The sequence below is a fragment of the Haemaphysalis longicornis genome, unplaced genomic scaffold (assembly GCF_048455015.1).
Source record: "Haemaphysalis longicornis isolate Haplotype H1 unplaced genomic scaffold, Haemaphysalis longicornis Haplotype H1 scaffold_7, whole genome shotgun sequence".
NCBI classification, from domain to species: domain Eukaryota; kingdom Metazoa; phylum Arthropoda; class Arachnida; order Ixodida; family Ixodidae; genus Haemaphysalis; species Haemaphysalis longicornis.
The window spans coordinates 14,283,214-14,300,587 of record NW_027526422.1 but is presented as its reverse complement, the minus strand read 5'-3'; the positions used below and the strand labels follow the sequence as shown (position 1 = coordinate 14,300,587).

Below are 17,374 nucleotides of genomic sequence, written 5' to 3'. Positions count from 1 at the left end.
GCCGAAAGAAAATGCTTTGCATCGAAGCTGACCATCTCGCGGATGCTCTGAAGCTGTCAATTCTCCCATGAAAACAAATTATGTTACCAGTTGTCACTAATATGAGTATCATTATGCCGAGGTTTATTTACTTGCCGTAAGAATTTTTCCCCATGCAGCGGTAAGCAATTCGAAATAGCCGTCCACCGTCATTCATGGTATTCTACGGTAGGAGCATAGTTACACTGTTGCCGACTGCTGGGGCGCAGGGCCCAACGCCGGCTAGGTAAAGAAACGTATTACTGTAGAACCTCCTTTCAGGAGTTCCAAAGCTAATATTAGCGGTAAAGTGCAATGAAAGGCATGTACACTGATCCAGAATACAGCGAGAGCATCCGAAAACTCGTCTGGCGAGAGGGCGCGAATTATACAATTGTATTGTGTCGGTCTCAACCGATCGCGAACTGAGCGGCGGGAACGGTCAATGTATTCATACTGACTTCTGGGCCAGGAATCAACTATGAAGTCGGCCTCTCAAGAAATCCAATTTGTGCACGCCCCTCTATGCGCTAGGGTATGCGCGCCACGGATTGAAGTTTCTTAATACATTGCCTTCTGACTTCGGACTACCTCCCCCCCCCCCCCCTTTTTTTCCCCCTGCTTCGCATACTACTTTGTCCGGCCGTTCACAAATGCGAATTTCTTACGCAGGAATTGTGCCTGCTGTTTTCTTCTACAATATGGTTTGAATGAGCTCCCACGAGTCTTTTCAGGAGCTGAAAGCTGATCTGCTGAGAAAAACTTGCCTGTTGTTGAAAATGCCGCAAGGCTTGCCTTTTATATGTTTATTCCCTCTTTTCTATCCTGGCCGAATTTCATCCTAGTCACTCAGATTGTTTTGGTTTGCCAAAATTTTTTTAAACGACATCGGGATACTGTGTCTGCCTATCCGTTTGAACTGTGAAGAGTTTCTCCCGAGAGAGCATCATGTATACATACTTCATTTTAAACCGCGCATTCCGCGTGGTTTTACAGGTGAAGTTCAGCGTAGCTTGAGTTTCAGAAAAGCGTCTTTTCCGCGAATGAAAGTGTATTTTCTGGTAGAAGAACAAGTCGGAAACTTTTCCCCATTCAACGAGAGAAGAAAATGAGAGAAAGAGGCGTCGGAACTTGGGCCGTTTAGAAGTTACTGTCGAGCAAGGACCTCGGAGAAAGCACAGTGCGCTCAAGAAACATGCTGAAGACGAAAGTAGACAAAGAAATGAGCCCTCAGGTCTACTCCCTCAACAACACTCCCACCATAACACCGCGCGTCCTTTCCATTTTCATTCACTTTTTCATTCCTTCCCATTTTCATTTTCGTCTGATTACGTGCCCTGCTTCCTCCCTTATCGAATTCATCCTTTATATTTCTTCCACAGCATTGCCGGCGTCCGAAGCGAGCGAAAATGCGCGTGCTGCTCAGAACTGTATTCGCCTTCTCCTTTTTGCCGGTTTAGGTTAGACTGGTTTTAGCTCCAACCATTTATTCAGTCTAGAGCCCACAGACCCGCTACACCGCGGGGGTGCTGAGCTTTCTGTATCATTCAATCTTCACGTGGATATATATGTAAACTATCAGGTTCGCTCCTCTTCGATGCAAAAGCATTCTTTCCGCCTCAGCTTTTCCGTACTTAGGGCGCTTTGATGATGATGATTGTAGAATTTAACGCGCCGACGCAACGTAGGCGATGAGGCGCGCCTTAGTGGAGGGCTCCGGATTCATTTTGACCGCCACCTGGGCATCTTTCTCTTGCGCCGAAATCTCGTGCACATGGGCGTGTTTTCTTTTCGCCTCCATCATAAAAGCGGCCACCGTGGCCGGGAATCGAACCCGCGACCTCGTGATCAGCAGCACAACGCCTTAGCCATTGAGCCACCGCGGCGGGTACTTAGGGCAATTTCGATGCATTTCGTACACATTAGCCGTATACCAAGAGCCGAGGTGAGTAATACAATTATTACTCTGTAAACTACAAAACCTTCAGCCACGCTATCTTCGATTTCCAAACAAAGTTTAAGAGCTCGGACGGAGTGAATGCGGTTTAACTTTTCAGCGGGGCCAAAAATTATCTTGAAATGAAAGTGACGTCATGACCTTTCAAAGATGTGTTCAGGCTTTCCTTTTGGCATCGCCCTTAGCACGTCTTGCGAAGGGTTGTGAGCTGCGCTAAGGAAGCCTTTCTCGGCGAGCCCCATCATCTCGGCGAGGAGAAGACCTTTGATGGTCCGCACGTTAATGGCAGCGAACGATTGGCGATAACCCGACCCGTGCCTGGGCCTCTTCACCTTATTTTCGTGTAGGCGGGGTCGCTTTTCGGGAATCGCTGGAAGAGAGTCAGCGAGATCACGCCGCGGTGGATTCGCGCTCGTAGTTACGGGGATGCACGAAAAGGATATTTTCCAAGGAGCCCCGACGAAGCGCCCACCAGCCGTGCGGGTCGATCATAACGACAACTGCGGAAGATTTAAGCCTCCGAGGAGCAGGCTTTTCTCGGGGGCTTTATGGCACACCTTCGTACGGTGCCATATTTCAAACCTGCTCCCTTAGCGGCGCGAAACTCTCCCACGTGCAGATGTTGCGGATGCTTTTTTTTGTGTGTGTATCTTGGCTTGTGCCTCGAAGTCAGGAGAAAGAGGCGGCAGCCTTGCTAGTTCTTTTGCAACGATGGCACCCGCTTTGGTTTCCTGCCTTGACGTGTCCTGTTCCCCGCTCTCTATCTTCGCGCCGATATAAAATAAAACGACCGTCCCGGCTATTCACTTAGCTTTGAAATACGCTTCTGGAGCCCGAAGAATGGATGGAGAACACACTCCCAGAGGAAGCAGAGTTGACACAGGCGTAGCAAAATGGGCGGCGTAATGCCCCAGAGAAATGCGTAACGTAGTCAGATGTAAATGTAATTAAAATGATTTCTTTGACGTGCATTTGGACAGAGAGAATAGCCCGCGAAGACATCCACGTGCTTAGCGCAAATTTAGTGCTTTGGGCTTCATTCATAACAAAATTACACATTAGAATCCGACTGCAACAAATGAGGCGAGAGCGCAATATTACAAAGTTTAATACTCGTGAAGACACATTAGTACATTCATCGGTTCAATTAGTACCCTCGGTACCCGACAAAAGTTAACGCCGATCGGTGAATCTTGGTACCGGCCACTACTCGCTGCAGCTTTGCGAACGTGAGAGAAATCACGGCCTATTTCAATGGGTTGCTACGGGTTAGTTACCTTACCTGGATCGCTGAGTAAGGGGGCCAGAATAAATTAATGCATGAGTCTGCACTCCAAGACTGCTCCCCCAACAACAATAGAAACTATAGGTTCTGCAAAAATAAAATGGTAAGATAGTGAAATAACGGCACATGTCGTCACATTCTCACGAAGTTGTGGTAGCGCGAACGAGCGTGTCTGACCGACATCAGGATCTGCACCTCTCTTGGTGCCGCGGAACTGATTTATCCGTGACGCGCAACGAATTATCACCCATTCCTGCTCTCAAATCTGACAGCGCGAACATTTTATCTCGGTGTTCATTAGCAATAATAATAGTTTTTTTTTTGAAAATCGGAGGATAATTTATGAAGAAAAAAGATGCTCACATAAACCTCTAAACCTTTTGTAGCTACTTAGGACCGGCATTTTGATTGAACTAACTAGACACGCAATTTTTCTCGAACGCCCACACTGACAAACTGAACAACAGATGCGGGTGCCTTTGTTTGCGCGCAAGAATAAAACAGATGGCCAAAATGCAGCGAAGGGGGCGGGCGTTCAACGCTGTGTTTAGGACAAAACAGTATCGCAAAAGTGTGTTTTGTTCAGAGTTAGTGGGTGTCGTTCCACATTAAGAATTTTCACGTAAGTAATGTGGTAGGGAGGAACTCAAGCAAAAATGTTGGCGGGAAATGCAGATGGTATTGGGAAGTTTCTTAAGTTTACAAAACAATACGGTAAGGAGCAAATGTGCTGCCGGCATGAAGTTAAGGCCCGACTTTCACGTGACAGACGTCGCTGGCGACCACATGCATTTGTTTTTACAAACAAAATATTGCGTCGCAACCTTTTTCCTGCAACCGCATCTTGCGCCAAGTTCTGACCAAAATTTTGAGCACTTGTCGGGCAGCGTCGACACAGAATCGCATGCACTCGTTCCGGAGCTTGTAAAATGCTCTGTCGCTCTCAGTCTAACGTGCGTATCTCGGCTAAGAATGTAGATACCACCCGGCGCATCCCCAGCTCAGCCACGAGCAAGCTCTTGCCTGGCGCTTTCTTCAGATTCATTGATTTCCCTGCAGGGCGGAGCTCCATCTCATCCACCCCTACCTCTACCCCTCAGCTCATTGCCCGGATGGGGCGAGTGCGCCACACTACCCCACTTTCTGTGGGGTTGTCTTTCCAATCCCTTCACTTTAATCACTCGTGACTAGGAATGTGAGAGTGCTCTGGGTTGCTCCGGCAGGGCGTTCAGATCACCCTGGTGCACCGAGCTGCCATCGTCGCCGTGGACCTCAAACTGGCGCCACCACGCTTCCCTATCCCTTGTCGCTCATTGCCATCGTCATAGACATCATTAACAAAGACATAATAATCATAATAATTAACATCATTATCATCATTAACATCAGCCTACTGATGTCCGCTGCAGGTCGCCGGCCTCTCTATTTACCTCCAACCGCTCCTGACCTCCACTGCCCCAGTCTATCGTTTACTCCCAAATTTCCTTATTTCATCCTACCCCTAAATTGAAGTAGGAAGTTTGTGTGGCTCACCTCTTCAGTTTTGGTTGAATATTTCTCTCTCTCTCTTCTCTCTCTCTCTCTCTCTCTCTCTCTTCTTCATCTAGTCCCGTCTCTCCGTATCCACTGTGTTACCTTGGTGGCCCATCGGTTGTCATTTCGCCTAACTACACGGCCACCTCAAGTACATTTTTTTTTCTTTATTTCAGCAATGATATCTGCTCGGGCTTGTTACCTGATCCAGGGAGCTCGTTTCCCGTCCCTAAATGTTACTCCTATCATTCTTCGTTCCATTGCTCCTTGATTCGATCTAAGTTTGCTTTCCCGTTGTTTAGTAAGACGCCAATTTTCAGCTCCGCATGTCGTAACCGGCAGTATACAGTGGTATGCAAATGCGAACGCGCCAGTACGGACGGGAAAACACCAGTAGCGCAATTTCTTTCTCTGCAAGTGAAATTGCAGCATCCCTCCATAACGGCAGCAAAGTTTACAAACATGACTTTCGAAATATCCTACAACTCTTTCATTACATGATCTCCAGAACCAAATTGCTCGGTTTTCGTTTTTTTAGTTCATATGTGAGCTTTCACTTTTCATTGAACTATGACTGTACATGCGTTGAGTCTACATAAAAAAAAATATTGTTTAGTTCCGCTTATGGCGTTCTTTATAATAGGCTATGTGGTTTCGGCTTGCCTGAATTCGGGGTCTCTCTCAATGCTAACTGTCGTAGGTGTGGCACAGAGCAAGATTTCGCGAGTCAGGGTGGGGCCTATGTTCTATTAGCCGATGAAGCGGACTTGATTACGGTCCGAATTAGGCAAAGGTGTTCAAACCGGCAGGTGAAGCAAAGTTTTTGTGGGCCTTACGCAGCGCCCGAGGTGTTCCCGGCCATATTAAGTAGGCGTGTGAAGTTATCAAGCCCACGCATGAATGGACTTAAGTTTATACGTATATGGTACGGTCAAGACATTGTCAGTCGCCTACAAAAATTTGCGTGTACAACCCCGACTGATCGGGTTCGACACACAACGCATTCTTTATGACCACCGTGCGCAAACGAAAGGCACGTGAGTCCGATATAACACACCAGAAATACACAACGGAGCGTAAAAACAAGTCTACAAAATGACTACCAAAACGTCGAGGGAAAAGATATCAGAAACAGGTAAGGTGACCTTTCTAAAGTGGCTAAAGTTGGAAGCGGACGTCAGGGGATGGATGTCCTATATGGCACGATCACCACGCGTGCCTAGAGCCCAGGATGCGTGCCTAGAGCCCAGGATGATGTAAGCCAATAGCCCAACCAACGGGCTTCTCAATATTGAAATACCGTTGGCACAGTGTTGGTGCTAGACACTGAACAGCAAACATCAGGGCAAGACACGCGCGTCGTGGCGCTGAAAGACAGGTTAAGCAGAACACACGAGGCCACTGTCTGTGCTCCTTTCTAAGTTGCCCTGCGTGACACAGGCCCGCTTTCGGTCCAAGCCGCGTAACAGCGAAAAGCCATCAGTGTTGCAGGGCGGCCCCTTGTCCCAACCGCCAAATTCGTGCGCACTTTCTGCGCTGAGAGCAGAAACTGGCCGCCGCTGCTCACCTCACCGGGCTTCGGCGGCGGGACAGGTTTTGTTAACGGGGTCAACACAAGAATACTACTAGTGGACAGGGCGCGGAGGGACAGTTCGATGGGAGAGTCTCGTTATTGCGCGTGAAAGGAACCAGGTATGCAACGGAGGCCGGTAGAGAGGATGACTGGGAATCCATACACGTCACCTGACCTTGGAGTCAAGAGACCACGACAGTTGCCGGAACGGTAAAAGCCGGTTGGTTCCTCTTCCCCTTTTCCAGCACTTTTTTTCTACTGCTGCCAATTGTCACCGCCTACGATTTGGTGCATGCTGGTGGCTACGCAAAGCGGAAAGGAGCTTTGTAGAATCCAATCTCAAATGAAAACTCAGATAACAGCTACATGTCATAAATCTGGTCCGTTCATCGCATCACCCACGTCGAGTAGTGGATCTTGAGTAACAGGAGCGAGACGTCGTTTAAGTTATTTTGCGAATTCGACAGAGTCTGAACGCCACACTGCTCCCCGAGACGGTGTGGCGTATTGAATGCTTGCTAACGTCGGGAATTTCATTCCATGGGGTGTTTTTTTTTTGTGATGTAAAAATGTAAACAGAATCGATACGCGCTTAAGCGGTGGGCTGTGACGTCTAATAAATGGCGTCCTTTCTGCTGTGCCTGCCTATACTTCTGAGAGGGCACAACCAAACACGTGCTGGAAGTCCTCCCTGCCTCTCAAATTTTGCCTTCGGCTGTATACAGTCCTGGGTAACAGCGGCTGTAGATTACAAAGTTAGGGAGCGTGTTGTCTGGAGCAAACACAGTCATGTAACCGCCACGCGTAACACTAAAGACACTTGCAAAAAAATTACTGTAATCCGTCGTTATAACAGTCAGCCAGACGGCCAAAAATTTCGTTACCAGCGGTACTTTGATAAAAGCGACCACTCAAGAAAACTAAAGTAGTTATACTTGCGCCACAGCTGCGAGGAATCAAAGCACAATGTATTCAGTGAAGAACAACTTTATTCAGGTGCAAAAAAGGCAGTGAGCTTTGGCTGTTTCATCTTCTTGCCGGGCGCGAGCAACCCCGCTCCAATTTGAGCAAGCAGTGACTGGCGTCCGAACGCCTCGCAGACTGCAGAGCGAATGAGGAGGAGAAAGCTGTGGCCGTTTTTATTTCAAGGGAGGGAGGGGGGGAGGTGGGGCCATTACGGAACGCTACGAGAGTTTCGCGCTGGAAAGCCCGCACAGCTGGAATTCGAGGTTGTGCTTGTTGAGCTCAAAAACCGATTACCCGCTCATTGGGGGTACACAGCACAATCATAAAAAATGACCGGTTTTGCACTAGGGACTTTGCAGTATTATTGGACAATTTTTTCCCGAGGTGTGCAGCCGTTTAGTTTGCAAAACGAGTTTTTGGGCGTCCCGCTCTCAACCACACTTCAAATTCTACGCTTCAAGTGCCAGTGTTCGCGCACCGTCGCGTCCACGCCATTGACGGAACATAATTCAATCACCCTAGCACGCATTTAGGCCGTTTGTCTGAAATCGAATGGCGTAAACCGAGTATTACCGGCTCGGGAAAATTGCCGGGGAAACACCAGCTTGTCAACTAGCCATATTGACCGCCTGACTCGCCGCTGGGTTGCCGCCGCTCGGCGACGCCTCGGCTCGCCACTTCGAACTAAGCGGGTCCAGCTCTTCGTGCGCTTCGATTCATCATCATCATCATCATCATCATCATCATCATCATCATCCTATCTACGCCCACTGCAGGGCAAAGTCCTCTCCCATTATTCTCCAACTACCTCGGTCCTGTGCCAACTGTGACCAATTTATCCCCGCAAACTTCTTGATCTCATCTGCCCATCTAACTTTCTGCCGCCCCCTGCAACGCTTGCCTTCTCTACGGATCCACTCTGTTACCCTTAATGACCAGAGGTTATCTTGCCTTCGCATTACATGCCCTGCCCACGTCCATTTCTTTTTCTTAATTTCTACTAATATGTCCTTAACACGGGTTTGTTCCCTGACCCACTCCGCTCTCTTCTTGTCCCTTAAAGGCCAACTGCACCCAAATTTTCGAGAACGTAAAAATAATGTCATCAAATAGTACATATAAAAAGGGTGCGAAATGCAAAATACTGCGCTTCAAACATCAACTCGCGCGATACAAACGTCTCGTGACATTGACGTTTTCGGAACCGAAACTGAATAGAAAAGGCGGCCATTACCGGCGACCGGACGTGACGTACGTGGCGGAACGGAAGCGGCCGCGCCAGGACCGGCGGCCGCTGAGAGCCGCCTTCAAATGCGCTTGGTAGCGCCGCGTTTCGCTCTGTTATTTCCACCGAAGAACTTCCACTAACGTATGCCCATGATAATGGAGTTAGGCGCTACTCCGGCATCCCGTTGCTATCAGTCGAGATGAAGTAGACCGCCCGACAGTAATTTTTTTACATCAGATTAACTGCCCGAGTAGCAGTTTTTGGCATTGCAAGTAAAAGAGCGGACCCTGATTTACAAAGCTACTTGCCCGTACGATTTCGAAAAGCAGCTTCCGTTATAGCCGACGCCTCGGCTATCACGTCGCTTTCTTTGAAGGGAACAAACCGCACGCGGGCGGCGATCAGTCACTATTTCTACTATATATACATTACGTACAAACAGTTTCGTGAATATCGGCCCAGTATTTTTCGCCGTGCTGCACAACGAGAATCGAATTATAAAAGTGGTCTGAAACTATAAGCTACTTCCACAGCCAAATGATGCACTAAAACACGAAAACATTTCCTATCTACCGCTGTGTTATACTTTAACCACAGAGACAGGTGCTGGTGAAAACATTTTACTTTCAAATAAACTAAATCTAACGCTTCACTCGGGAATTGAACAAAAATCTAGTCTATTATTTAGGAGAGGAGCAGTTTCATTAGTTTTCGCGCTTCGCAAAGACGACAGCCGATATTTGTGCGGATGTATTTGTTACTACCAGAAAGGCTGATATTAAGTGGTTCACTTAGCGAGTGAGGCAAAAGTCGCACAATTGTTTATAGCCGCGTGCACAACTCTATTTAGGTCGTCAAACTTTTGGAAAGGTCTAAAGGATGGAGGTGACTTGGGCCAGCCCAAATATGGCCAATATCGGACGCGGAAGTGCAAGTGGTCAAGAACTTATAAAATATCTTTTGTTTTTCTGTGTTATAAATGCAATAGGAATGACAAATGTAAGGCAAGTGCTCGTTTCGAGCTTCTTTTTTTTTTTTTTTTTACTAAAATTAATATTGTCAAGTCAAAAGAGTTTTTCTGACACCAAGACGTTCGCAAGCGCGTGAAAGTTTGAAGGCTTCTAATCTCTTTTTTTTTCATTGAATAAAATGGCGGATATTACTGCCTATGCGTTGTTGCGACTGGCCACCCGAGCGCAGTCACCGGTGTAGCGATGTTGCCTTGCTCCGTCCGCTATCGACGCGGCGCAGAGCAGAGCGACGAAGTCCTCGAGCCGACGAAGAGTTGAAGTAACATTTATATACAGTATTTACAGGGTAAGCAAACGTTACATCATTCGCACAAAGGCGACAGCACCCTTTCACTCGGTGCTTCCGAAGAGACTGGTGCCGGAGAGAAGCCGCCGAGGAAAGCCGACGATGAGAGCCTCCGAGCTTCTTTTATAGCCCGGGAAGTTCGTTGTGGCCCCGAGAAGTTTGAAAAGCTCCAATCAGGGCTCTCGCTGCCTGAAGTTTGAATTCCGACGAATGGTAGCGAAGCGGTGAGTCAGCTGCGCCGCCGATGGGGAAAGGGAGAGCGATGCCGCCGCCGTCTCCGTGACCTCGCCTCCGGGCGTAGCGACATGCCCTTGTTTGGGTCGTTCTCCGCTGAGGGATTCGGCCGCGCCGCAGCGTTTCGAGATGCAGGATTCGGCCGCGCCACAGCGACAAAGGGAGAGGCGTGACTCAGCCTCGCTGTCGGCGCGTCGCCTCGTGCAACGCCTTTGGGCCAGGCGCTCTGGCACAACAGCACCCCCGCCGCCAGACAATGCGCCGTGAAGACGAGCTGCCTCCACGTGGCTCGGATGCTGGGCGCGCTCGTTCGCCAGGCTCATCCAGGTGCACCTCCAGTGCCCCAGGAAAAGGGCGACTCCACCAGGTCCCTCTCCATGAACGGGTACCGCCTGCCAGGTCTGGATCACCGGTACCCCGCCGTGCTGCCAGGTGTCTCGACCAGTTTCGTCCGGCTCCTTCGGTCTGTCCTCAGCACCGGTTGCTCATCGTTCTGGAGCTTGCAAAGAACCGACCGACAACAGGCAACACCCAGCGCAAGCAAGCACCCTTTGTCCTCCGTCAGAACACCAGACTCTAAAGCGTGACAAACTCTCCTAGCTAGGTATCTATCCCCAAATTTTGACCCTCTACACCAAGAGGCCCATGCGGGACGTAAAACTCTTAAAAGAAGAACTCACACTAAGTGTCAACGTAACACACGACATTAAATGATAACTAAGGTTGATTACTTGAAATCACGCAGTGCGGAAATAATCAACTGAGGCAGCAAATGAGGGCAATAATTTTGCTCCCATCTACCTGCTAAGATAAAAGCTGCTCACGAAGAGGCGAAATGAAAGACACGGGGAGGATGAACGCAGCCTTACTTAGAACGCACGGCTTAGTGCGTCTGCGTTAGCGTTCAACTTTCCTTTCTTGTAGCGAACGACAAGATTGTGCTGCTGGAGTATCATACTCCACCTTAGCAAACGACCGCTTTTAGAGGACATGTTATTTAGCCAGGTTAGCGGGCAATGATCAGTTTCCACAACAAACTGGGAACCGGCTACATAGCACGCCAGCTTCTGTACTGCCCACACGACGCAGCCACATTCCTTTTCGGATGTGCTGTACGCCTCTTCCCTGCAAGTTAGCTTGCGGCTTAAGTACAAAACTGGTCGTTCCCGGCCATTCGCATCCTCTTGGCATAGTACAGCTCCCATGCCACGATCGCTCGCATCGCACTGAATCACGAAACCCTTCGAAAAGTCGGGGGCCATTAGGACTGGCTCCTCGCTCAGCGCTCGTTTGAGCGTTTGAAACGCGTCCTCCTTCTTGCTGTCCCATGCTACCTTTACTGGCTCAGTCTTTCTGAGAGCGTCAGTTAAAGGACTAGCCAGTGTGGAGTAATCTCTCACATAATGCTGGTAATATCCAGCCAAACCCAAAAAAGCCCTTATCTCGGACTTAGTCGTTGGTCGGCGATAGTTTAGAACCGCGGCTACTTTGATTTCCGACGGTCTGCGTCGGCCGCGCCCCACTACATGTCCTAGGTACGTCACTTCGGCGCAACCTAGGTGACATTTCGACGGTTTGACTGTTAGGCCGGCTTCTTTGAGCCTGCTCAGCACGACTCGTAAGTGCTCTACATGCTCCTCCCATGTGTTCGAAAAGATGGCGACATCATCGAGGTAAGGGAGCGCGTACTCTGACAGGCCGCGAAGCACATGATCCATTAGTTTCGAAAAGCAATACGGCGCGTTCTTGAGACCGAAGCTCAACATGACGGGACGGAATGTTCCGAACGGGGAAACGAACGCAGCGTATCTGCTGGCACGCTCAGAGAGGGGCACTTGCCAATAGCCTCGTACGAGGTCTAGTGTGGAAATGTAATTCGCCTTGGATACGGTCTCCACCCGCTCCTCGAGGTTCGGAATCGGATACGTCTGGTCTCGGGTTATCGCGTTGAGGCGCCGGTAATCGACGCACGGCCTGGGGTCCTTTCCAGGTACTTGAACTAGTATTAGAGGGGAGGTGCAATCGCTCTCACTCGGGACAATGACCCCAAGGTCACACATGCGCTTGATCTCGTCCGCCATAATCTGTTTCTGTACGGGAGAACATCGGTACGGCTTGCTACGAACCGGCTCGTCCCGCGTTAACTCAATGTCATGCTCGATTATCGTAGTCTTTCCGGGCCGATCAGAGAAAACATCCTCAAACTCGAAAATTATTTTCTCCAAGTCCTTCTTTTGCGCTTCACTTAGAGAGGGCTCTAACCTCACTTGCTCCCGCAGGAGATCCGAAGTGCCTTCCTTCAGGTCCGCAGAGGTCAGAATATCTGCGCCTTCCTCACCCTCGGCATTCAAAGCTATGTTCACCACAGCAGGACGCTGAATGTAGGGTTTCATCAAATTGCTGTGGTAGATTTTGTTCTGCCGTTTGCCTAGCTTTACTTCGTAGTTTGTGTCAGATAGCTTCGACACTACTTTTGCTGGCCCCTCCCAATGAACTTCTAGCTTATTTTTCTTCGAAGGGCGCAGCAGCATCACAAGGTTACCCACTTCGAACGTACGTTTCCTAGCCGTCTTGTCGTAGTACGCCTTCGACAATGCTTGTGCCGCCTTCATGTGGCTCTCAACAAGGTCTTTACTTTTCCCGAGCCTCTGCAGTAGGCTAAGAACGTACTCCACCACGTTTGGGTCCTCACTGTAACCTTCCCAAGACTCGCGCAGCATTCGCAGCGGGGTTCTGAGGCTCCGGCCGTACACCAACTCCGCAGGGCTAAACCCCGTACTTTCGTGTGGAGCAGACCTCAAAGCGAACATAGCGGCAGGTACGCATGCTTCCCAATCGCGTTTTCGCTCAAAGCAGAGGGCTCGCAGTATTCGCTTTAACACTGAGTGCATTCGCTCCACTGGGTTGGATTGCGGGTGATAGATAGAGCTGTGCACCACTTTGATCCCGCACCTTTCAAAAAAAGTCGAGGTTAGGCAGCTAGTGAAGACGCTACCGTTATCGCACTGAATTTCAGCAGGAAATCCGACACGAGCGAATATTGAAAGGAGCGCGTCAACCACTTGAGGAGAATTGAGCTCTCTGAGTGGCACTGCTTCCGGGAACTTTGTCGCGACACAAAGGGCGGTTAGAATGTACCTACAGCCGTTCTCGGACTCGGGCAGAGGCCCAACAATGTCGATCACCAGCCGACGGAATGGTTCAGTTATGACTGGTACCAACTTCATAGGCGCCTTCCACTTATCCGTACTCTTGCCGACCCTTTGGCATGTGTCGCAAGAGCGCACAAAGCCTTCGATGTCTTTCCAGCATCTAGGCCAGTAGTACTCTAGCGCAAGTCGAGCTTTTGTCTTTTTCAGACCGAGGTGCCCTGCCCACGCGTTTTCGTGCGCGAGTTCCAGTAGCTGACGGCGATACTTTTCCGGGATCAAAAGCTGCTCGTACTTCTGACCCTTGGCATCCGTGTAACTGCGGTACCACAAGCCGGACTTCTCATGAAATGAAACGTTCTTCTTCTTTGCGCCCCGTTTCACATTCTCCAGCAAGGCTTTTATCGAGCTATCATTTTGCTGTTCTCGAATGAACGTTGCTCGATCCACCTTGATTAACTCATGCCAGCTGTCGGAGACTGGGGACAACGTATCGTTCGCCTCACACGGCGGCGCCGCTTCGGCTTCTCCGCCGAAAGGGGTGACGCAATCCGCTTCGGCCGCTGGCGGTTCAACCAACCTATCGCGAGAGTGTGCGGTCGGCTCGCAGCTCGGGCTACATTTCTCCCCCGCCTTTACCGTTTCGCTCGCTGGGGTAGTGTCAAGTTCCTGGGAGAGCTTCCGCGCCCGCGATCTCGTGAGTGCCATGCACGCCAAACTGGTAAAGAACGATTTTCCCTGTTCTTTGAGCAGTTGCTCCGAGCTATTAGAGAAGAGATAAGGGAAATGCTCGGGGAGCGCTGCGGACACGGCCGCCTCGGTGTTAAGCTTACCAAAGCCGCCTTCAATGACGACCCTCGCAATCGGCAAGCAAACGCTCTGCTCCTCGGCAACCTGCCTTATCCACGCGCATTCTCCTGTGCAGTCGTTTGGAGAAACTAGTGACGGGTGGACTACGTCCATAGTTGCTGCGGAGTCTCGGAGTGCTCTGCACTTCTTGCCGTTCACGTTTATCTCCTGCATGTAGGGCTCGAGCAACCGCATGTTCTTTTCGGTTTCTCGGATTGTAGCGAATGCAACCTTCTGTTTACAGTTTGCCGCGATGTGCCCTTCCTTTTTGCAGTTGTAGCAGATTATCTGCTTCCGCGACTCAAATGCCCGGGCGGCATCCGCGCGCTGCTTAGCATCGCTGTTGGATTTTCGAGACTCATCTATGCCTTCCCCAACAGTTTCTTTCGTAGGAGGTGAGTCTTTTCGAAAACTGCGACGCTCTAGCTGTTTCCCTTCTTCAGGCTTCTTCCTAAAAGCGTCCTTACCGTGCGCTTTTTCAACGCGCACCGCCTTATAATGCAACTTTCGGCGGGTGTAGTACTCCTCAGCTAACTCTGCTGCCTTGTTAAGCTTTACTTCTTGGAGCTTATCCTGCAGCCACAACCTGACGTCGTCTTCGACGCAGCGGTAGAATTGCTCAAGCGCTATGCACTCAACCACTTTGTCGCGGTCGTCATAGGCTTCCTCGCCTTTGAGCCACTCAATTAGGTCAGCCTTCAGACGAAATGCGAAGTCTATATGCGACTCATTGCCCTTTTTCGCGAACCGAAACCTCTGTCGGAAAGCTTCAGGCGACAACCTGTATTTCCTCAAAAGAGCCTCTTTGACCTCGTCGTAGCTCTCGAAGGCCTCCTTCGACAGGCACGTTATCACGTCCGATGCCTCTCCAGGAAGCAGGGCTAACAAGTTTTGCGCCCACAGAGACCGTTCGATATCGTTTCGCTCACAAACGTGCTCAAACTTAACGAGGTACTTCGCCATGTCCTCGCCAATAACGAACGGAGGCAGTTGGTCCCGAATTCTCGGACCGTTCGCAGGAGCCGTTGGAGAAGCTACGCTAGGCGCCGGCGAGCCCTGCCGGAACTCTAACCGCTTCAACTCGAGCTGCCTTACGGCTTCCCGTTCCTGCCTTTCGGCTTCTTCCCTGCGTTCCTGCCTTTCGGCTTCTTCCCTGCGTTCCTGTCTTTCGGCTTCCTCCCTGCGTTCCCGTCTTTCGGCTTCCTCCCTGTGTTCCCGACTTTCCGCCTCCTCGCGCTCACGGCGCTCCTTCTTTTCGGCTTCCTCGCGTTCGCGGAGCTCTTTCTTTTCGGCTTCCTCGCGCTCACGGCGCTCTTTGATTTCAACCCTGGCCTCATTGACTTCCTCAGCCGTTACTTTCTCCTTCCGCATGATCTCAAGGATCGCATGCTTCCGTTTCGCACGGCCTAAGTCAAGGCTCAGCTCCTCGCAAATTTCGATGAGTTCCTTCACTTTAAGGTCCTCCATCGTTTGCACTGGCCTCTTGCTGCTTACCCGCGTTAGAATTCCCTTGCCGCTCCTATACTATCGAGCTACTAGTAAGGCACGCGCAAGTAATTCTCTACGCTCCTTTGTTTACCTCTCGGCACTAGCTCTGGTTTCAACACACTCTCTAGGCATGAAACAATCAAAGCTATACACAGTGCTTTACGCAGCCCTTCTCTAAACTACTATAACCTGTGCTAGAGAAGTCTGGTGAACTGAGAGAAAACGTCGAGCGCTTACCACACCAGGTAGTAGCCGTTGCCGGTCGATCCCGCAGCTGCCATCCACTGTTGCGACTGGCCACCCGAGCGCAGTCACCGGTGTAGCGATGTTGCCTTGCTCCGTCCGCTATCGACGCGGCGCAGAGCAGAGCGACGAAGTCCTCGAGCCGACGAAGAGTTGAAGTAACATTTATATACAGTATTTACAGGGTAAGCAAACGTTACATCATTCGCACAAAGGCGACAGCACCCTTTCACTCGGTGCTTCCGAAGAGACTGGTGCCGGAGAGAAGCCGCCGAGGAAAGCCGACGATGAGAGCCTCCGAGCTTCTTTTATAGCCCGGGAAATTCGTTGTGGCCCCGAGAAGTTTGAAAAGCTCCAATCAGGGCTCTCGCTGCCTGAAGTTTGAATTCCGACGAATGGTAGCGAAGCGGTGAGTCAGCTGCGCCGCCGATGGGGAAAGGGAGAGCGATGCCGCCGCCGTCTCCGTGACCTCGCCTCCGGGCGTAGCGACATGCCCTTGTTTGGGTCGTTCTCCGCTGAGGGATTCGGCCGCGCCGCAGAGTTTCGAGATGCAGGAGTCGGCCGCGCCGCAGCGTTTCGAGATGCAGGATTCGGCCGCGCCGCAGCGACAAAGGGAGAGGCGTGACTCAGCCTCGCTGTCGGCGCGTCGCCTCGTGCAACGCCTTTGGGCCAGGCGCTCTGGCACAACAGCGTTTAGTTTAAACATGTGATGGCGACGGCGGTACAGCGCGTTGGTATAGCAGAGAAACCCCGGGCGAACGCATCCCTGCGCCCGACGGAGCGCCCTGCGAGTCGCCGGAGAAGCGCGATCTTCGCGGGACAGGTTCCCCAACCTCCGTCACAGGAAGCTCGGAACTTGTTTCGGCGACTCTCCGCCAGGTGCAAACGTCGTCTGCTCGGAGGTACTTTGAACGGCGGTACCTAGCGCTCTCTGTGATTACCAAGCTAGGGATTTCGCCATGGTGATTTTAAGAGCATAGACTACTTATTTCGACAAAGAAAAAATTTGAGTGCAGTTGGCCTTTAAAGGAGCCATGAAGAGAAAACACAAGTTTGGTTCATTCGAAAGATTGCCTCGTTAGAACCATAACGACACCACTTATAACGCAAACTTCGCTCAAATAAGCTACATAATTAGGAAAAAAGGAAATGACCATGCGACCCACCAGCTCATTTTCCGCAACAGAACCTGTGATGTCACTTGGGAATGCTCTGCGATTGGCGGAGGCCGGCAAAAGCAAACGCATGTTAGGCAGGGCTTACAGTTTGCATAGCGAGCTAAATGCCCGTGAAACATACTGCACATTCTTTTTATGACAAAGAACGGTGGAGTAAACGGTTGAAGGTCCGAACGAACTCGCAAGCGTGTGCGCCAATGCGTACGAAACTAGCGCCGGCCGAGCTCGACATCTCGCCGTCGCGCAGACGAATTTTCGGGTTCGAGGCTCTTCGGGGCCAACGAACTGTTCCAGCACGCACAGCCGCGACCTTGCTTCGTATCGTAATCCCTTCACAGGAGGTTGGCCGTCATATC

At 50.6% G+C, this 17,374-nt stretch overlaps 1 protein-coding gene across 1 annotated transcript in view; it reads right to left on the bottom strand.

Moving 5' to 3' along the window:
* LOC144145050 (uncharacterized) overlaps positions 1-16,524 on the bottom strand; it is a 48,153-nt gene extending 31,629 nt beyond the window's left edge. The window contains exons 1-2 of the mRNA XM_077676558.1: positions 13,592-16,524; positions 11,538-12,745 (exon numbers count right to left, since the gene is read on the bottom strand). Of these exons, the coding sequence (XP_077532684.1) occupies positions 11,538-12,745; positions 13,592-15,576 (3,193 nt within the window). The 5' untranslated portion in view covers positions 15,577-16,524. The remainder of the gene's footprint in view (positions 1-11,537; positions 12,746-13,591) is intronic.
* Between the last annotated feature and the right edge of the window lie 850 nt (positions 16,525-17,374).